The sequence below is a fragment of the Pistacia vera genome, unplaced genomic scaffold (assembly GCF_008641045.1).
Source record: "Pistacia vera cultivar Batoury unplaced genomic scaffold, PisVer_v2 Contig260, whole genome shotgun sequence".
NCBI lineage: Eukaryota > Viridiplantae > Streptophyta > Magnoliopsida > Sapindales > Anacardiaceae > Pistacia > Pistacia vera.
In genome coordinates, this window is record NW_022196069.1 from 924,732 (window position 1) to 946,303 (window position 21,572).

Consider the following 21,572-nt stretch of genomic DNA (forward strand, 5'->3'; position numbering starts at 1 on the left):
ATAAAATGTAGCTTTGACCAAAACTTCAATTTAATAACATGTAACTTTAGCGTGCAAAGGAAAAGTATATATTAAAATCTGAAAGGAACATAACTACCTCTCACTTCTTAATCGTGTGAATATCTCTGGTTCCCTGTGTGCCTTGTATGGCTATGATAGCGGCTATACGATAAGATCAATATATACAGTCAAGTCAATAACTTATATTAAAATGTTTATTATCAGTATAATCACCAAATACTAATTATAATTATGCCTGTTTCCACATGATGTTAAAAGCGATTAGCGGTCCAGTACGCAAGTTTACATCAATAATCCTTTTCCTTGACCCAAAAAGGTTAATAATTTCACGATCAAGTGGAGGATCCTCTCAATTAGATTTCTAGAAGTAGAAGTAGCTGGCCTTCTTCATCACGTCTGCTTGGTAATGGTGCATGTGTGGATATATTAGTGCTGACCATTCTTTGCCTTATGATATCAGATACATTGTAGAGTTTTTTATCTACTTTTCACATGAACTACTTGACGTTTCACTACATGATTGGATCACAAAGCATTAAATTTATTATTTCCCAGCAGCAATCCACGTAATCTGGTGCAAGAATTTCACATGATCCTGACATATATATTATTATTAACCATCATTTTAACTTGCAGAACCTGGAAATGAGAAAAGCAAGTCAAATAGTGAAAGATTAAAAACAGATATCAATTAAATCTGTCTCTCTCGCCAGGGCTAGCTATCTGGCCGGCTCCATAACTTAAACAAGTAGAGAACCTCAAAAAGTGCTCATATATACTGCAAGACACATTACCACACCCGATCGAAATTGAGCCAAAAAGTGGTTAAACTGGTCTCTTCGTCAGTCCGCGGTAATTAAGAAGAAAGGAGTAGACTTCAACTAATCCACATCCCAAAAGTTGATAGATGACAACATCACTTTTATTTTACTAATAGTGAATATTTACGGAGAGTTATTAAAATGCAGAATATGTCATTTGATCAGCAAAATGTTTATGTCCATTTATACTTTAGTACATATGATCTACACTTATCCCATTTTAATTGGAAAAAAAAAATTATGTTTTCCCCAACTTAAATTTTTATATATAATTGCCATTATTTTTGGTTTTTGTGTTTGTTGGATTGTGAGGGTATAAACACACAACGTTTGAGTTGGTGAACTTGCATATGATGGATTATCCATATTTTACTGTAGGAAACCTGTAGTATAATAATGAGGAAATAACTTAGCAAATGAAGCAACAATTAATTAACAATGTGAAAGAGTTGAAATTAATATAGAAGGAAGCTGGCAAGCTGTGAAAGCGTTGACGTAGATAAAAGAATAATTAAATACGGGATATGCTATTAGATGCCGGATTCGATTCTGGGCTTTGGTAAGCACTTACTCACTTAAAAAGCCGGCAAACACAACCACAAATCTCCAGCTTTCTCTTCTCTTCCTTCACTGCAATTGCATGTTCAAAAAGCAGGTTAGCTTCTCCCTCTGTCATCTCACACACGCACACAAACTTTGTTTTAGACTACTTTTTGTGAACCAAGAGAAATTCCTTGCTTTTGGGAACTGCTTTTTTAGATTTTTTTTAGCACTTTTTGATACTCAAAGTCCTTTGTCTATTGATTGTTATTGGTGGGGCACTCTCTTCATCAGTTGGAAGTTAAAAAGCACAAAAACTATTCTTCTTCTTCTTCTTCTTCTTTTTTTCCTCCTTTTTAACTCCAGAAGTGGATGCGAAGAACTCTCTTCAATTGGTAGTATAATCTGCCATTTAGATACAAGTTCATAGTCATTGCACAACTTTCTTTTATTCAGAGATCTCAGTTTTTGTTTTTTCATCCATAGACACTGCATAGAATCCTTAATATCAGGCTTTCCTCTTTTATCTTTTCTATCTCGTTACACTAACAGAAGTGATTGGGTTGGTCTTCTTGAGGAGTTAGTTATTAAATTTATTAATGGAATTACGTATGCGTACATTGAAGAATTATCTATCATGCTTTTATGAATTAATTTAAGTCTTGTTTTTATCCTCTTGTCGCCACCACATATGAGTATCCTTTTTTATACATGCGTATATTTGTTTTCCTTCTCCTTTTAACTGCAATAAATTAAGCTGGCCAAGCTAGCTAGCTCTCTCATGATAATCCTCTGCAATAACTGATATTTTGTCAAAGCAACTAATTAGTCCACCTATTATTATTTTATAAGTATAATATATAAGAATAATTTGTTGTGAGGAATAATAATTCTATAGTCAAATAAGAACTGGGTAATAGATATCCAGCTTTCTGTCGCTGTGCCGGATAATAACGATGTATTTAAGCCCTATGAAAAGTACACATGCATGTAAATTTTTATGTCATCATCATTTTTCTATGTAGAAATCGTGAATATTATCTCAGTAATTCAAGATGGAAATTTAGATCACATGGGAAAGAGTAGGAGACCGTGTCAACTTGTTTTGTTTTTTAATGGGCATCATGCTTTGCAAAAATCTAACTCCATCGTGATCATTTTGCTTCACAATAATTGAGGCCAAAAAGATTTTTCAAAACTCAAGCTGCAGTAAATTCATTTACGAAATTCTGATTCTATGCTAATATGAGGTAATATTAAGACTCGAATAATAACATGAATTTAATTAAATCATATTGTTGCTCTTGTATGTATATATGCAGGAAACTTAATTTCCAAAGTCTTGCCTGAGGAAGACTAATACCCATAAGTTTTATCATCTAGCCATGGCTAGAGAACAATTGATTGTGCTTAATGCACTTGATGTGGCGAAGACCCAATGGTACCATTTTACTGCCATTGTTATTGCTGGAATGGGATTCTTCACAGATGCATACGATCTCTTTTGCATCTCCTTGGTCACCAAGTTGTTGGGTCGCATTTACTACCACGTTGATGGCGCTCCAAATCCAGGAACATTGCCTCCAAGGGTTTCAGCTGCCGTTAATGGGGTGGCTCTATGTGGCACTTTAGCTGGTCAGCTCTTCTTTGGTTGGCTTGGAGACAAACTAGGTCGAAAAAGGGTTTATGGTATAACTCTTATTCTCATGGTTGTTAGCGCCATCGCCTCTGGACTTTCCTTCGGAAAAAGTCCAAACGGTGTCATGACAACCCTTTGCTTCTTCAGGTTTTGGCTTGGTTTTGGTGTTGGTGGTGACTACCCACTTTCAGCCACTATTATGTCTGAATATGCTAACAAAAAGACCCGCGGAGCATTTATTGCTGCGGTTTTTGCCATGCAAGGTTTTGGTATTTTGGCTGGTGGGTTTGTAGCTCTAATTGTATCAACTGCATTTAATCATTCATTCAATGCTCCTCCATACTCAGTTGATCCCATAGGCTCCACCGTGCCTCAAGCTGACTATGTTTGGCGTATTGTGTTGATGGTTGGTGCCGTTCCTGCTACTCTTACATATTATTGGCGTATGAAGATGCCGGAAACTGCTCGTTACACAGCTCTTGTTGCCAAAAACGCAAAACAAGCTGCTGCTGACATGTCGAAGGTCTTGCATGTAGAACTTGAAGTAGAGGAGGAAAAGGTAGCAAAAATGACCATAGAAAATCAATCCAATTCCTTTGGATTGTTTTCAAGGGAATTCTTGAAACGTCACGGACTTCACTTGTTTGGAACCTGTTCCACTTGGTTCTTGTTAGATATTGCATTCTACAGTAATAATCTTTTCCAAAAAGATATTTTCAGTGCAATTGGATGGCTTCCTCCAGCACAAACAATGAATGCTATTGACGAGGTTTTCAAGATTGCAAAGGCACAAACACTTATAGCCCTATGGAGTACAGTTCCAGGGTATTGGTGCACAGTGTTTCTAATTGATTATATTGGAAGGTTTGCAATCCAAATGATGGGTTTCTTCTTCATGACAGTGTTCATGTTTGCACTCGCTATACCTTATGATCACTGGATCCAGAAGGCTCACAGAATTGGTTTTGTCGTTATATACTCACTAACATTTTTCTTTGCAAATTTTGGACCAAATGCCACGACATTTGTGGTGCCAGCAGAGATCTTCCCGGCAAGGCTAAGGTCAACTTGTCATGGAATATCAGCAGCGGCTGGTAAAGCAGGTGCAATTGTGGGCGCATTTGGTTTCCTATACGCCGCCCAAAGCACTGACAAAACCAAGACAGAGGCCGGTTACCCACCTGGTATTGGTATCAAGAATTCACTGATAATGCTCGGTGTTATTAACTTTGTTGGAATGATATGCACTCTATGCGTCCCAGAGGCAAAGGGAAAATCACTTGAGGAATTGAGTGGTGAAAATGAGGAGGAGACTGACCAGGCAGTTGCTTCTACTAGGACTGCTCCTGTGTAATGATTTTTATTAATATATCAAACTCTGTGAAAATTCAATGGTAGTTCATTTTGGTTTCCTGTTACGTCTATGAAATTAAACACAATAATTTATTTAATTATAATAATTGCTCTCGAATGTTTGCTTGTTGGTCCAAGTGCAACTACACGCTGTGTATTGAATTTGTTTTGATTTAACCATTTTCTTTGTGATTCACAATTACGCTTTTATTGTGATGAAAAATAATTGTATTTTCTTTAAGATTATATCATTTATGTGTGGCTCGAATTTATCGAAGTGCAACGTGTAATATCCTGATAAAGGAGGATACTGAGGACAAATTCTTTGTGGCCTTCTATAGTTGACATCAAACAAACATCCAATTTTCATCAAACGTCTTTGGGGCCGTTAGAATTAAGTGGGGACTCCACGCGTATAAGCCCAAATACGACTTTCTTTCATTATATGATAACCATTTTCTTTTTCTTTTTCTTTTTCTTTAAAAAAAAAAAATTCCTTATTCAATAATTTCCAATACGACGCAGAACAGGCTGGCTAAGCAATAAAGTTGAGTCTAACCACTACTGGGTGGTCTAGCGGTCAATTATAACTTTTGGGTATATTATTCAAAAAGTTCTGAGTTTAATCCATCTGAGTTGCTAATAGGGGTGGCCACTGAGCGAATTTACTTGATTATCAACTTTAAAGTTCCAGAAGATTAGTTGAGGTACACGCAAGTTGGACACCCCTGATCACCAGAAAAGGACACCCCTGATCACTAAAAAAAAAAAAAAAAAATTTGAGCGCGCTTGCTCAGTAAAGACCTCCCAAAGATTTTAACAAATTAGGTTAACACAAATACTTCACTCCTTTTAACTTCCTTAGCTCTATTAGGGTTATTTCCCTCCAAAATACAAAACTGACAAGTTTGAATTAGTCATTTGCACTCTTTATTGTCAATTTTTTTTTTTTAAAAAAAAAGAGGTCATGGTTCAGACAATCTGAAAATGGTGGTTTCGACTATAAGAGATGGGGTGTAAGTGGCTAATTATAGGGGGCAACTGTCAATGTTTTATGTTTAAGGGATGTAAATGAAAATAACTCTAAAAGAGTCCTAACAGAAGTTAAAAGAATACGGTGTTTGTATTAACCTATTGATCTTTTCTGTACGACCGTGAAATATTGAAACCTTAGGGGAGGTCCATGTAATTAATTCTGCAATAAATCAAACTCTATAACGATGGTAGGCAGTATATAACTAGCCGGCCTCTGGACCTCACCCATAGTTGACTGACTCAAATTACAAGAGCAGCCAAATGAATGGCTAATTTTTAAGTTAACAGTCAACAATAAAGATTCTTGTTTGAGATAAAGAAGATGTAAGCAGAGTGAGATAATAACTTTAAGCACTTGGTTACTAATTTCAGTTCAGACTTGAGAGTAGTTCACTGCATGCCTTTTGTTTTCTAGAATGAATATTGATGATGCTTGATTTTGACATCAATGACTTGTACGTATAAAGTAATAAGTTGTTTTTAGAAATTATACATGAATGATTGGGATAATCGAATGCAAAGACTAAATAATAAATGAGAGATGGTTTTTAAAGTAGTTCGGATGCTTAAAACGAATCCTACGTTCATTGTTTCTTTTATTTATGAGAGATTATAAGAGGTCGCGTATAGTAAACAGAGAGTAATTAAAGGTTCAATAACTTAATGTTTAGAGAGAATATCAAGTCAGTCTATTTTTCATAAGTTGTTTTTGCTCCAAAGATAAAGATTACAAACACAACGAGATTTTAAGATTAGAATCTCGAAAATGAGAAGGAGGGTCCTCTATTTATAGGAGAGAAATTCAAGATAATGATTACATATCTGTAAGTGGGTATGTGTCATGCAAGTCTTTTCTTGCCTCCCATTGACTGATAACTTGGGAAATATTCTCAAATTACCTTAGGCTTGGACAGTTAAATACTTGAATTAACCTTTTGATCTTTTCTTCTATACGACCGTGAAATATTGAAACCTTAGGGGAGGTCTTTGTAAAATTTTTTGCAATAAATAAAACTCTATAACAATGGCAGGCAGTATATAACTAGCTAGCCTCTGGACCTCACCCATAGTTGACTGACTCAAATTACAAGAGCAGCCAAATGAATGGCTAATTTTTTAAGTCAACAGTCAGCAGTAAAGATTCTTGTTTGAGATAAAGAAGATGTAAGCAGATTGAGATATTAGACTTTAAGCAGTCGGTTACTACTTTCAGTTCAGACTTGAGAGAGTAGTTCACTGCCTTCTGTTTTCCGGAATGAATTTGGTTGCAATTACTAAAAGAAATTAATTATATATATTCTTAAGTTTCCCTTGTGTATAAGTTACTACTGTAGTTGCTTAATACACAAGCGAGTCCGTTGGATTTCCCAAAACTTAGTTAAAAAATCAGTAAAAACCTTCGATAATGATATAATGGACATACAGGAAGTTTATTTGTGGCTTATGGAACTGCCCTAGCTTCTACGAAACCTTTTGAAGAATCTTTGCTTTTTATCATTCGGTTAATGAGATGATATAATACATGAAGTCGGGTCAACTTTGTATGCTCCATCACCATGAAGTTAGTTTAAAAGCTCGCATTCTTTGACAATATTTCCCAAAACTAAAGTCAGACATATGTGCTTCTTTCAACAGTGCTTTGCGAAAGCTACAGCTAACACTTTTGGAATTTGTTTTAGTTAAAATTCCAATTGTAAACGTTAACATCAAACTTGGAAACTCCATACGTGTTCTGTCTTTTAGATAATACCCTAAAAATCAAACTTCTTCATTTCTATATACAGCATATTATTTGTCGATTTTTCTCTTCTGCAGTTTGACTTAACTAAGTAGTTGCCACTTCCATTTCTTAATATCTATTTAAACAAATTCTCATCAAATTTATGTGCATTGAATCTAACTCAATCGGATATCACAGTAGCATTAACATGATCATTAATAAGAAACTTTGCTTTAACTTGTTATTTTTACCTCTCAAAGTGTCACAAAAAAAAAAGGGGGGTATTAGACTTTTATGATGGCGCCTCCTAATATTTCTAGGTTAAAAGTGTTGTAGTAATAATTAAACATCCCTTATAAAGAAAGTAAGAGAAAGTTCTCGACTGTGAAATGGTAATTTACAATTGATCAAGCTTGAGACATATACCTTCCACCACTTGTATACTTTGGATTCAGTGGAGATCGAAGAAGACCATATATATTATTAAGTAATTGCGGCAGCAATATCTGTGACTTACATTTGTGAAATTCTCAGCCCACCACTGTGGAAAGAGTAATAGATTCAAGTGAGGAATAATAACGAGAGGGATGGCATGGTTCAAATGATGAATTTTTGAAAATATTTATATATCATGTAAAACGGACCATTGAATTTGAAACACGATGAGGGCATGCTACTAATACCTGACATAAGTTTCTGTTTTTAAAGCTCAAAAGAAAAATATTCTTACTTTTAGCAGGATTCTGACCTTTTAGAACACCTCGAAATATTTATTAGCTGGATAGAATCTCGTCCAGATATAATCAAAATGGTGGAAGTAATTATCATTTGAAACTTGATTAATAGGTGAATCTACATGTGTCGATATTGAGGTAAGCTTTGCTTTGGTCCTATCCCAGAAGAAATTTGTATTGGAACTTGGCCTAACTTGATGAGATCGAGTTCAGAACAATGAATGTAAATGGATTTATTAGTGGTGCTACTCCGATAGGAAGCATCAGCCTTTTTGTGTATTTTCACAACATGCATTAATTCCCTGAAGTTGAAGTTGATCACCATTGACAACCTCTGGGTACATGGACGTAGTTAGGATTCTAACTTAGTAGGTTCAAAACATCAAAATTGATAAATTTATTAATAAAATATATATTAAAATAATAAACATAAAAAATATACTTTTAAAAGTTATATATACCAAATTATCAATTCTACAATTATCCTCGACGATTTTTTATATTTGAAAACTTTATATAATCCTCAAATCTCTATAACTTCGAATTTCATTAATTTTTTTTAACCATTCAAAATTAACTCAATAACTAACCAAAATTTATCAAACCCAATTTAAAACAACAACTAATTAACTCATACCTCAACATAAACAAGATTAAATCAAAATTCATGTTAAAATATAGTAATTTAATCTTATAATTTTAAACTCATTTATTAAACTCAACAAAAACTCAAGATTATGATCTACAGTAAAAGTAGTGTATATATAGTGAAAATCATTAGAAATAATTGAAGTGGGATTGTGTTTTAATGAAGAGTGGTGTGGTGAGTTGATCTCTTGGGCAAAGGTGATTTGATAGTGGTGGGGGAAGGAGACATATGGATCCAAATCCAATCTAAAATAAACTCACCTTAGCCTCTAGAAGTTGTTAGCCGACTCCCATTAATTTATACTCTTTTTTTTTCTATATATATTTTCTGCTGATTCTGTTTCCTAGTCAGGAAAGGTAGATTTGCTCACTTGTTTTTTTATTGTATTACTATATGTAATTTTTAAATGTAGTTTGAATACAGAACATCAACAAATTGATTAATTCATAACCATTAAGAAAAACGATCGTTAAAGTACAAATTCTGAACGACTATTTATGGTTGAGGTAAGCTTTGCTTTGGTCCTATCCCAGAAGAAAATTGTATTGGAACTTGGCCTAACTTGATGAGATCGAGTTCAGAACAATGAATGTAAATGGATTGATTGGTGGTGCTACTCCGATAGGAAGCATCAGCCTTTTTGTGCATCTGAAGTTGAAGTTGATCACCATTGACTACCACTGGGTATAGGGACATAGTCAAGATTCTAAATTAGTGGATTCAAAACATCAAAGTTGATAAATTTATAATAAAATATATAATGAAATAATAAGCATAAAAAATTTACTTTTAAAAGTTATATATATCAAATTATCAATTCTACAATTGTCGTCGATAATTTTTCATATTCTGAAAACGTTATATAATCCCCAAATCTCTACAACTTAGGATTTCATCAATTTTTTAAACCATTCAAAATTATCTCAATAACTAATCAAAATTTATCAAACTCAATTTAAAACAACTAATTAACTCATACCTCATTATAAACAAAATTAAATCACAATTCACGTCAAAATATAGTAATTTAATCTTATAATTTTAAACTCATTTATTAAACTCAACAAAAACTCAGAACTCATAATCTTTCATCAGTTAAGAAAGTTAAAAGAGAATAATTTTAAATGAAAATAAAAAATAAAATGAGCATCACTTTACCTTATAATCCAAAATAGTAGCCTTTCTTGATTATCCAACCAAAGAAAATATATAATTTGATAGAAAATGAGAGGAAATGAAGAAATGAGAAAAGTTAAAAAAAATGTTAATTAATAATTCATGTTGTGGGTCAACATAAAATTAAGTGGGGTTAAAATTATAAAATTTATAAAACATTAATACTTTTTTGAAACTTTTTAAAAGTTAAGTGAGCTCAATTGAACCCAAAAGTACCCAAAAGTCTGGCTACATGCTTGTCTAGGTTGTTTGACAATTTGTTTAGGTCTCTTGGGTATATTACTCAAGAGGTTTTGAGTTTGAATTCTTACGATTACTAATAAAGAATAGTCACTAAAATCTTATTTAGCCATTAACTTTAGGGTCTAAAAGACTAACTGAAATACATGTAAACTAATCTAGACGACTCTAAATATCAAATAAAAAAAAAAAAGTTGATCATCACTCATTCTCTTTAACTATTAGGTAAACAAAATCATAAATGACTGACACAATCCTTAATTAATTTTCCCTGTTAAACGAATTTTGATTCGACTATATTCTTTTACCACAACAGGATCGTAAATGCCTTAATTAGGGGGAAGTTATTAAAAAGACATTTGAAGTTTACATTTAATTAAAAGGCTATCAAGTTTTGAAATGTTAACTAAATAGCCATATTATTGATTAAGGGTAATTAGTGCTTAATTACGATTAATGTAATCTTTTCAAAAATATCTATATTTCCACAAATCCGAAATTGTTGCAAATAAACCCAAAAACCTTCNGCAATTTGCTTTTGGGGTGGTGAAGAGAAAAGATTTCCTTACCTAGATGATCTTCTTTCTTTTAGATGGAGATATTTGGTTTGATTGTCTTTATCTTTGAATTAATGTCCTAGAAAATACCATTTATAGTCTAGAGTTGGCCCTATAAATAGAGGTCTAATTCATTGTTGAAAAACATAGTTGATTACGAAATAAATTGAATACTCTCTCGCTCTAATTCTCTCTAACATTTCCTCTAAATTCTGCTATAATTTCTCCCCCTTTCTCTTCCCTCTAATCTCTATCAATCAGCTTCCTTATAATCCATTTGTTTAGTGAAAATAATCTAACTCCAGGGACCAAGAACCATGACCGGATAGCCAAAAGAAAAAGCAAACTGAAATTGGTTGTACCTTGATGTCTCGGGGTCAAATCCCCCTCATACTAGCCTTGCGTTTGTGTGTGTGAAAGGGTGGGGTTAGGTCTGTAGTGAGTAAAAAAATGTTTGTTTTAAAAGAGGAAAAAAAAAATCACCTAGTTTAAGACACCATATAAGGGCAACACTAACCACGCAAACAAGGAGGTGACTACAGCTACTGCAAGTATAAGATCAGGCCTACAGAAAAGTGAACACACCAGGCAATGAAAAAGATCTTGCTCTTTTGGCAGTTCTCTGAGGTTACGAAATCAAAGTCATAAACTGCGTATCTACAATCATTCTCAGGCAACGAAGCAGTAAAATCTTCATAGCTCTCTGCTGGGCCTCCAGTCTTCTCAACCACAACCTCATTTTTCTTCTCATCTATCTTAAAGATCAGATAGCGGTATACCTTCTTCCTCTGCAGCTCCATGTATGTGGTCTTGCTATGCTCAGCAACCCCCATGCCGGAAGAAGCATTTGTCTACAAACAACGCCCAAACATTAAATGATTGCTACTTACTCACATCAGGATCAACAAATATGTACAAGCAAAAACAATTAGCATCAACACGTATTGCTCTAAAACAAAAGCAACTAATATTAACAGCAAAATGTATTCCAACAATATCTTCTCGATTAATAAATCCTTACATTTGTCTAAAAAAGACCCAATCAGAAACTTATTTCTTGCCCAAAAAACAGAAATTCATCTATTTTAGGAAAAAAAAGTCATAAAATCTATCATGCAAGCCCATCTTCAAGCCTTATACTACTAAGAACACGCTTCATAGGCTAATAAACACTAAGACCTCACCAAAGATTGAAACTTAACAACTACCTACAAACGAATACACTGCAAAATATAATAGTAAACAAACCAAAACTCAACCGATCAACCACAAATATAGTTCACCACACATCAGACAAAATAGCCCAAAGTAAAAACTAACAAAGCAAAATCCACACTACAAGAAAATTGGTCTATTAAGCACTAAATTATAGAGTGGTGGAGAAAGAGAAATCTTACTCCTCTGGAAGACATGGCCCCTGTGAACAAACAAACAAACGATAGAGAGGGAAACTAAGCTTTGAGAGAGAGAAATAGAAGAGAAAATAGGAAGACAGAGTAGACTTATAGAGCGAAAATGAGGGAAAAAAAATTAATTTAAAAATTGTTTAAAATAAATAAATATTCTCTCTCTAAGTCTCTAGTTTGGGAGAAAAGAAAAGTAAAAGAAAAGATTCGTATTTTGAGGGGAAAGTTAAAGAGGCGTGTCCTACGGTGACGTGACGTGCTTTGTCTGTTCTTTGATTGACACAGACCGTCATTTTATCTGGTGGGTGAAAGGGATGCTAATCTCACAACTGAGTTTTGCAATTTTATGGTATTGTTAGAATTCGTGACCGTTGATTTTAATGGATCATGGTAAGATCCGTTATCTGCCTTCCACGTGTAACTATTGGCCCTAGCTGTTACATGGCCGTATCTGTACTTGGCTGTTACCAATGGCTCTAACTCGAATTATAAATATTAATAAACTCAAATCATGACGAATTTGAATTAATGGAGATGTTTAAAGTCGGTTTGTCCCGATTATATTTGGTTCTATTAACTGCAAGGTTTTAAAACCGATCCGGGTGACCCGTTCAGGATACCGGGTCACGGGTTAACCGGCTTAACCAATGGTTTGACAAATTTAAAATCTAGCAAACATATCCCTGGTAAATACCAACAGACCTTATAAGTTTGAAATCTATCAAATAAACCCCTAGCCAAATCAAATCAACGATTGACTAGGAGAGTGGCAGCGACACACCAAGGCGGGTAGATCGAGTGATAGGGAGGACGAATCAACAGCTAGCAAGTTGAGGCATCGTCGAAAAGTGGCAGATCAATGGTGGAAGTCAAACAGTCGCAATGGCTTTTTTTGGCGAGATGATTGTGAATCTTCGTGAACGATGGCAAGGGAGCTTGGGAGAAGGTAGATCGATGGCTGAGGAGGCTTATCGGTGTCGGAGAAGGCGCAATCGACGTCGGGAAATGGAAGAAAAATTGTTGGATGATGAAACATAGCGCGGTGGCGGGAGATGGTGCATCACGGCCCTAGAGAAAGTCAAAAGGTGGTTTCCGACAGCAAGGGAAGGTGGAAGGTCACCGGAAAAGGGGAGGTATGATCGTTATATTTATTGAATCAATGTAATTATATATTTGAAGATATTATAAACTCTAACATTACAATATTGGCATAATAGCATCATCAAATTAGTTACAACCTTAACATTTACTAAAATTATATTGTTATTATGCGAGAATTATTCATTGTTAATATCATTTACTCAATAAGATATAATATATGAAATACAAATTACAAATATACCATTTATTAAAACCATACTTAACCACTAGTCCTGTGGTTTAATGATAAAAATTTTGTTCGTTTGGGTGTGAATTACTTAAAGGTCTTATGTTTGAGTCATAAAAAATGATTACCTACCACATTTTTTACTTACCTAACCCATTTGTCAAATTAGACACTTCGGTTATCAAAATAAATATCATACTGAATTTGTCAAATTCAATTCCATTGTTGACTAAAATCATATCGAATTTGTAGGGATATTTAACTTAACCTTGTCAAGCAAACCATAAATGATAATTTTGACAAACAAAATTTTAATACTTTTGCCAAATTAAGTCTTACCTAATATTTGATTGATACAAGGTTTGTCAAATGACTCAACCACCACCAGTTATCTTTTTTCATTTGGATCTTATCTTTCTAGAAATATGCATTTTGTAAGATTATAGGCTTAAAAATATGAAATTATATGATGATGTTTGATTTTGATACAAACTATTCACACGTCAGAAATGCTTAGTAGGCTCAGAAATCACAAGTGATTATGGAAGTATTTAGTTGGATAAAGGGAGGAGAACAATGTTTAAAGTAGTTCGGATGCTCATAAGGTGAATCCTACGTCTACTGATATTGTATTAATGAGTGAAGTCAAGTCGCGTTAAGCGAGCTGAGTTACAGTTTGGAGAATACAAGAGAGAGAGAGAGTAATATTTTCTAGAGAGAAAATTAACCCATCCCACAAATGGGAGAGAGGTTCTCTATTTATAGTGGGATGACCCACGGTAATGATTATTAAATCTGCGAGCGCGGTAGATGCTGTGCAAATCCATCTCTGCGTGTGCAAATCCATCTCTGCATCTCATTGCTCACCTGCCCAAGCGATTTCCTCGACTCGTACAAGGATTAGACACGTGGATCGTTTCCAACCATTCGCCAACCTAGCGTACACCTGCTACATTGGCATGAGCATGTCACTCATGTCATCATGCGACGTGGCCACATCTGAGCGGTTGTAGAACCTTCTTAAGCTCTGACCACCTATGCTGACAAAGCTTTTGCGTCAGCCCTACTTTTACAGGCATAACATTATATGATAAGATTTGGGTTATGATATTAGAATAATATAACTGATGCAATCAAATTGCCAGCACAAGGCCCTTGTTAATCTGTTTTATTTTTTCATGGCCTAAAGTTTCATTCTGTTGTTACATTTATATATTGAGCTGTCAATTTGACCCTTCCCAGCCTTCAAAACACAACAGAAAAAACTGTTCTTTCTCAACAAAACCACACATATAAACCATGTCTCTTAACACACAAGTACTAAAAAGACAAACACAAACTAGCCAGAATTCACATTCACTCTTCAAAAATATTTACAGAAAATGGGATGTGGAAAATCAAAACATGATGTAGCAACTGGGAACACAATCGCCAGGAAGAAATCAAATGTTGGTGATCAATCGAAGAAGACCAAGGACATTGAAACCGTCCTGGAAAATGGAACCAAAAATAACGAAATTACAAAGTCGTCATTGGTGCAACAACAAGAAGGGGATAATAATCAAAATGTCAATAGTCATAATGTTGGTGGAGACAATCCTGTGGCAGAGGTAAGGGATATAGCCGAAAACAAGGCATTAAACGAAGGAGATCATAAGGAGAAACAGGGTGGTGTTGTTGACCAAGAAAAGCATGAACCTGACGAAAGATTGATATCTGAAGAATCACCAAACCATTATTTTTCTTCAAGAAAAGAAGAGGAAGCTGTTGATGGAATTGTTTCTGAGCAAAAGTCTGATTATGACTCTCCGCGCCTTGAAGCCGTCAAGGAGAGATTGTTCAATGACAATGAGAGAGTTGACAATGCAGTCGAAGCCACAAGTTTGGATGAACAAAAACAAGGAGAAACCAAAACTGGTTTGTTTCCCACATAAAATTGATTCTTTGTACTCATTTGTGTCTTTCAGGAAACTTGTTAAATTTATAAGTGGTTTTTAACCGTGCAGCAGTTGTGAAGGAAGAAAACTCAGCCAAGGAAGCAGAAGTTTCAACTCCTACTACTGATAGTGTAGAGAAGAATCAGAATGCTGAAAAGGTGTTTTGGAGTTTTCTAGCTTAGCTAGTTAAAAATGCACCTTTTATATAATAGTTCATTAGTTCTTAGACAACTTATGAAGGTTTTGTGTGTGCAGGAACAATCGGTTGCTTCACCAACCAAGGATTTGAAAACTGTCTAATCTGAAGGAACAATTTGGGCAGACGATTGTGAAGTTTTACGATTTTTCTGGTTAATGTATTGATGTTGTTGTAACGGTGCTTAAACCGTTGTTCCATTGCAAAAAGCACATACATAAATTATGTCGTTTTTACTGTTTTCTGAGATTACATTTTGGAATCTAAAAAATTTAGATTGTTCCCACTTGAATTCTTTGATCTGTGGTATCTAGAATCTGAGAAATTCTCAGTCGGTCTAAAAAGGAACCTTATTCTTGTTTCTGCTTCTATAAGAGCTCTGTCACCCTTTTGTACCTCGAGTAATAAACAACAAAGAAAAGCTCTCTCATCATCTAATTGATCTCCACTTGTCTAATCGAATCGGTCCAACTGTCGACCGGCCTCTTTTCCGATCAGAAATTTCAATTTTACTTTTCACCCAAATCCTTAATTTGATCACCAACGAACGAGGGGTTACCAAGTGTCAAGGTTAGAGGGCTTTTGTAGAGTGGAGGCTGGTGGTTCAAGGGTTAATGTTGGAATCAATTTTAGATGCCAGAACAAGTCAAAATTTGGTCGAAAACTTCAACCAAATATGGGAATCATGGCCAACGAACCGGGGGCTGCCAAGTGCCAGGGTTAGAGGGGTTTTATAGAGTGGAGGCCGGTGGTTTAGGTGGTGGTGTTTGATTGAATTTTGGACACCAGAATTTGGCAGAAAATATCAACCCAATTGCTACGATGTTCACGAGTCACGGCTGACGAACAGAGGGCTACCAAGTTCTAAGGTTAGAGGTGTTTTGTAGAGTGGAAGATGGTGGTTCAGGTGGTGGTGTCGGATTGAATTTCTGCTACCGCAATCAGCCATAATTTGGCCGAAAAAGTTAAAACCCAAACAGATTGTAGGGGTGTATTTGCTATATTTCAAACCTGTAGGAACTGAAACATATTTTTCAGAGGTGTTTTTGTAAGATTTCAAATTTTTTGGACCACCGTGACTGGTCAAACCGTGAACTGGGACCTTGACCGAGTCAAGGCCCTATTCGGTTCTCAAAACATTGTAACTAATCTTTAGAGTTCATTAAACATCCTACAAACCTAAGCGTAATCTAAAGTCTTGTCGTCCAACCACAAGCCAAGTGACAAGTAATTAATCGATCTCTATCTTGTTGCCAGTTTTAGCATATGTAATAAGAATGTACAAGTTACAGAAAACCAAAAATGTAAGCGTAATCTAAAGTCTAGTCCTCCAACCACAAGCCAAGTGACAAGTAGTTAATCGGCCTCTATCTTGTTGCCAGGTTTGAATTTTCAGCATACGTAGTAAAAATGTACAAGTTACAGAGAACCAAAAATGTGAAGTGCCTGTTTCTTATCAAACTGTTTTGGAAGTAAAACAAAACTTGAATACGCAAGAATTTCATTCAAACCTAAAACTAAAATCGAACTCCTCCATTTAATTGAACAAAGACAACATACAAAAGTAGGGCATAGTCTCATAGTGTTCACGTAAAATCAACTGAAAACAGCGAAAGTAGAAGTAGAACAAAGTCTGGTAAGAAGAATGAGATGACTAGAACGTGCTAGTGAATCATATTAACAGGGATGATAATGTACACAATTCAATAGCTATATACACAGACTCCTTTCCAACTCAAGCCCGGTGGAACAGATTAATCAACTACACTTTTTCAAAGGGCTCAAAGAAGGAAAGACAGAATCTTGTTTAACTGAACTGTCATGGCTGACTTCTCAGCTACTACACAAGTGAAATCATGCACTACCGCAAACAAGAATCTAGATATTTTTGCTCCCAATATCTGACTCTGTTTTCAATTTCAAAGTAGGAGTGGCAGGATTTCTAGACAAGATAAAATTTCCTTTGAAATCAGTTGTCTTGTAGTCTATTATGTTTGTATCCATCACAATTCCGCATGATCTCCATGTGTCACACCCTAACTCGACACCAAAATAAACCAAATGATCCGAAATGCTATTTCCAGTCACTGACCTGAATCAGAATAAGAAAAAATGTCACCAACCATGAAATTCCAATTGATTTCAAAGATGACAAACAGTAGAAAGATTTACCTGCTGCAGGATGGGTCTTCACCTGAACCATCGCAAATCTTCTCAACTTTATAAACCAAGCTTCCCACTCCAATGTTATATAGCCATACCTGTAAATAAGAATAATGTTTCCGATGCTTAAAATAAATAAAAACATATTCTGCCACAAATAATGTGCTACATCATGATAATCAAGCCCAAAAATGCAACCAACAAACACACATCTTATTTAAGTTCTATAGAATATTTTAATGATTAAATCGTTACCTCTCTAGGGAAATGGTGATATGTCTTTTGCGGGAAATAAGAATAGTATGGAGGCAGATGAGGAACCATATCATGTTCATTTGTGACACGAATTGTATTTGGGACAAGTTTGCTATAGCAAGATGCAAAAGCTGCATTGCCAATACGAGGCTGTCCAAATGTCATAACCTGAACATCCTGGACTTCATGATTTACCTGCAAGTAAATAAATTAAACAGGCAGACTTCCTAGTATAATTACATATGCCACTTAATTCAAACCCATTCAGCAATTATGAGTCCTCCATAACAACAATAACAGTGTCGTGAATAAAACCTAGCAAATTCATTATATTCACACACACATAGAAAGTTGTATCAAAATAGGCTTATGAATAATTACTGCAAGATCAAGTCCACAAAAGGCAGCCATAGCCCCTCCCATTGAATGCCCTGTCACTATGACTTTAAATTCTCCGTAAATCTCCTTTGCTCTTTTAACAGCACTTAGAACCCCAGGTCGAATGGTTGTGTTGTGGTAAGCACTATAAAATCCATGGTGCACCTGAGAAAATGAAAGAAACATTCAGCAAACACTATTTTCCTCAATTACTTAACACCTGAATAACAATATAGAGACATTCAAAAAAACATTTTCCTGATTACACACCATTGCATCAGTCATGCCAGGGTAATTCAAATCGAGCTGTTTCCAGAATAAGTCTTCAACCCAATTTTGTATGCTGCCAATAAAGTCAGTCAATCCATTAAACAAGAAACAACTTGAGAATTATAAGTAGACATTTTACCAAACACTATTTTCTTTCACTTGTACAATCATTCATATTTCTAGCATTGTGAACAATGCAGTTGTATTACAGAGCCAGCCAGCATTCGTTCACTGAACTAATGTGTTATCGATCGTTTGTACGATGTCCAAGATAAACAACAGTCAACAGAAAATCTATACCTATGTTCTTGAGTTCCTCTAAAAGCAATGACAATTGCATCAGGATCCTTTGCCACCCCAACAAAACCCTATAAATCAATGATCATGAACGTCAAGAATACAAACTACAAATAAAAACTTAGAGAAGAATACCCTGAGAGGTCCATGCTATTATTTAATTTATATACACATAAAAAATTCACCTGCAAGCAGTGCTGGACATCAACAATTATTTCTATTATTTCAAATCCCTGTTTGCAATCAAAAGAGCATTAGGTTAAATCATTGCAAGTACAGACCAAATGATGGAAGTAAATAATATCAAACCATTCCAAGTACCTTGGTCAGACCATCACATCTTGGGCACGTCCAAGTAAACAGTTGTGTCAAATCTGACATGTAAACCTGAAAACCAAATGATATTTTGGTCACCGAAGTTATAAAATATCTAAACAAAACTCTCTTTGTCTGATGCCAAAAATCTTAGCATCACAATTTATAACAAGAATCAAGCAAACAATGTGGAGTGTATTTGTACCATACTGACTTAAGAATAAAATAGAACACACGGGTGGAACAAAGTGAAAAGTCTCTCCATGGGAACCCATGTCAACTAGGTAACAACAGATTGTGCAGAGATTATGTTTAACAGATTGATTGTTGCCGTCAAATAGCAAGAAAGAGGACGATCACTTGGCTTGTTAAGTCACGTTTAAAATTCTACAGGATATTCCATGAAACTCTAGATGCTACTTCTTGTTTGAGTCATCATGTCATTGATTGTAATTTTTTCTCAACTAAGCAAACAAAACAGGCAGAAAGTATGAAAAACAAAACATAATGAATCACATGAAAAAATATAGGAAGAGACACTATAATATGAAACATTAAATACAAATCCCACTAAAAGAATTTCAGGGACAAAGAGAACTTACTGCAGAAGCATACTCCACTAAAATTGTGGTCAGAGTATGATTGTAAATAGGTAGATTATCCTTGTGCTTAACCTTAAGTTCTGCAACAATTCCACCCGATAAAATCAGTTTCTTCAACTACATAGAACACTGCCTCGGCATCTCCCCTCTCCCCCCAAAAAAGCCACCGACGATAGAAAAAATTTAACAAAAACAATATTCCTATCACATAAAAAATAAATTCCTCCCTTGTTCTCTCACGCACTTGAGATGATACTCAATACCTTGCAATTGTCGATACATTCAAGGAAGATAAGATATGTGAAAGCCATAAAATATCGGTTAATTGCGTATACACTACTTAAACCTTGCATATATCGACTATAATGTTGTTCAGAAATTCTATTACTCATAAATAAAAGTACGCAATAATCATCTTTTAGAACAACATGATTTTCATGACCTATCAAACACATATAATTATAGTTACTAATTGACTTTTAGCTACAAAAATGTAATAATACTTGAAAAAAGCTAAAACTTTAAAGCTAAAGAGCAATATCGATGCATAGAACTAACCAATTAAATTAAACAACAAGAGCGTTATTTCAATTTATGAGTCCACAATTACCTCTGCCACACGAGAAGCTACATAGACACGAAAACATCAGCAATATCAACCATTTCTTCTGTCCCATTCTCTGCAATTGCAAACAGATAATCGATTAAAAAAATATTAACAACGATAAATCAAAATTTTAATAGAACAAATATTCAGAATAACTGACAATTCGGACCTGGTTGACCTCACTTGTCGTCAATTGGAAGCTCCGAATCCAATCAGATCGTTCGTTTCCGGTCACCGTGAAGCTCGAAGTGGTCGCAACCGTTGATTTTGTGATCTCAAGTGTTAGGTATGGAATTAAATCGGAATGAAATGAAGATGAGAGGAATAAAAAATAATAGAAGAAAGAATAAATCATTTGAGGAAGAAAATAGACGAACACGTACTTCTCCGTCTTCCTATTTTTTAATTTTTTTATCTTCTGTTTGTTATAATGACTGGTTTGTACCTGTTGAATTGCAGTTGATAAGGGTCGTTTTGAGTTTGTTGGGTTGTGTGGCTGGGTATTAAAGTAATTATACTGAAAGGGACACGTGTGCTGGCGCGTGCGGCTTGCTGTGGTTTATGTAAATTTGGATAGGATTAGATTAGGTGCCCTGTTTTTATGGTACATCCGTGTTCCCTTCTATTTCTTCTTCTTTTACTTCTATTTTGACTTTATGGATGTTGTCTGATTGTGCATGCATGTGCTGTGCACGTGACTCTTGCCTAAAATTAACTAAACCTACCCACCGAGCCCAAATCAGTAAGCTTCTAATGTTCGGATTTTGGGCTTTTGATCTAAGAGAATCTTCAACCATATTATTTATTTTAAATANCATTTGAGGAAGAAAATAGACGAACACGTACTTCTCCGTCTTCCTATTTTTTAATTTTTTTATCTTCTGTTTGTTATAATGACTGGTTTGTACCTGTTGAATTGCAGTTGATAAGGGTCGTTTTGAGTTTGTTGGGTAGTGTGGCTGGGTATTAAAGTAATTGTACTGAAAGGGAAACGTGTGCTGGCGCGTGCGGCTTGCGGTGGTTTATGTAAATTTGGATAGGATTAGATTAGGTGCCCTGTTTTTATGGTATATCCGTGTTCCCTTCTATTTCTTCTTCTTTTACTTCTATTTTGACTTTCTAGATGTTGTCTGATTGTGCATGCATGTGCTGTGCACGTGACTCTTGCCTAAAATTAACTAAACCTACCCACCGAGCCCAAATCAGTAAGCTTCTAATGTTCGGATTTTGGGCTTTTGATCTAAGAGAATCTTCAACCATATTATTTATTTTAAATAATATATTTTCATATAAATAAAAAATATATTCATTCATTTCTAAATAAAAATAACAAA

At 34.9% G+C, this 21,572-nt stretch overlaps 4 protein-coding genes across 5 annotated transcripts; 2 read left to right on the forward strand and 2 right to left on the reverse strand.

The window, feature by feature from the left end:
- Positions 1-1,393: 1,393 nt before the first annotated feature.
- Positions 1,394-4,413, forward strand: LOC116132836 (probable inorganic phosphate transporter 1-7). Its single transcript, XM_031418507.1, has 2 exons — positions 1,394-1,497; positions 2,705-4,413. Exon 2 carries the CDS (start codon positions 2,768-2,770, stop codon positions 4,373-4,375), a length of 1,608 nt encoding a protein of 535 aa, XP_031274367.1. The 5' UTR covers positions 1,394-1,497; positions 2,705-2,767; the 3' UTR covers positions 4,376-4,413.
- Positions 4,414-10,477: 6,064 nt separating this feature from the next.
- Positions 10,478-12,023, reverse strand: LOC116132832 (actin-depolymerizing factor-like). The gene is made up of 2 exons (XM_031418504.1): positions 11,883-12,023; positions 10,478-11,336 (listed from the first exon to the last, which is right to left on the reverse strand). Exons 1-2 carry the CDS (start codon positions 11,895-11,897, stop codon positions 11,028-11,030), a joined length of 324 nt encoding a protein of 107 aa, XP_031274364.1. The 5' UTR covers positions 11,898-12,023; the 3' UTR covers positions 10,478-11,027.
- Positions 12,024-14,554: 2,531 nt separating this feature from the next.
- LOC116132762 lies at positions 14,555-15,462 on the forward strand. Its single transcript, XM_031418427.1, has 3 exons — positions 14,555-15,135; positions 15,225-15,313; positions 15,411-15,462. Exons 1-3 carry the CDS (start codon positions 14,601-14,603, stop codon positions 15,453-15,455), a joined length of 669 nt encoding a protein of 222 aa, XP_031274287.1. The 5' UTR covers positions 14,555-14,600; the 3' UTR covers positions 15,456-15,462.
- Positions 15,463-17,002: 1,540 nt separating this feature from the next.
- On the reverse strand, positions 17,003-20,669 carry LOC116132863 (lipase-like). 2 transcript variants are annotated; one of them, XM_031418541.1, is made up of 11 exons: positions 20,399-20,669; positions 20,242-20,311; positions 19,632-19,711; positions 19,036-19,101; positions 18,900-18,947; positions 18,718-18,785; positions 18,418-18,490; positions 18,151-18,312; positions 17,770-17,964; positions 17,524-17,612; positions 17,003-17,443 (listed from the first exon to the last, which is right to left on the reverse strand). In XM_031418541.1, exons 1-11 carry the CDS (start codon positions 20,591-20,593, stop codon positions 17,230-17,232), a joined length of 1,260 nt encoding a protein of 419 aa, XP_031274401.1. In that variant the 5' UTR covers positions 20,594-20,669; the 3' UTR covers positions 17,003-17,229. The 2 variants fall into 2 exon arrangements, with proteins under 2 accessions (XP_031274401.1, XP_031274402.1); XM_031418542.1 differs by having other exon boundaries at positions 20,408-20,668.
- Positions 20,670-21,572: the final 903 nt, after the last annotated feature.

What these genes read in the sequence shown, in the direction of transcription:
- LOC116132836 (XM_031418507.1), top strand. Translation starts at nt 2,768, where the DNA reads ATGGCTAGAGAACAATTGATTGTGCTTAATGCACTTGATGTGGCGAAG.
- LOC116132762 (XM_031418427.1), top strand. Translation starts at nt 14,601, where the DNA reads ATGGGATGTGGAAAATCAAAACATGATGTAGCAACTGGGAACACAATC. An exon ending in ACAAGGAGAAACCAAAACTG is followed by an intron (nt 15,136 to 15,224) that starts GTTTGTTTCCCA and finishes TTAACCGTGCAG; the next exon opens with CAGTTGTGAAGGAAGAAAAC. An exon ending in AGAATCAGAATGCTGAAAAG is followed by an intron (nt 15,314 to 15,410) that starts GTGTTTTGGAGT and finishes TTGTGTGTGCAG; the next exon opens with GAACAATCGGTTGCTTCACC.
- LOC116132863 (XM_031418541.1), bottom strand. Translation starts at nt 20,593, where the DNA reads ATGATTTATTCTTTCTTCTATTATTTTTTATTCCTCTCATCTTCATTT. An exon ending in TAGTGGAGTATGCTTCTGCA is followed by an intron (nt 19,102 to 19,631) that starts GTAAGTTCTCTT and finishes TTTGGTTTTCAG; the next exon opens with GTTTACATGTCAGATTTGAC. An exon ending in ATCACCATTTCCCTAGAGAG is followed by an intron (nt 17,613 to 17,769) that starts GTAACGATTTAA and finishes TCTTATTTACAG; the next exon opens with GTATGGCTATATAACATTGG.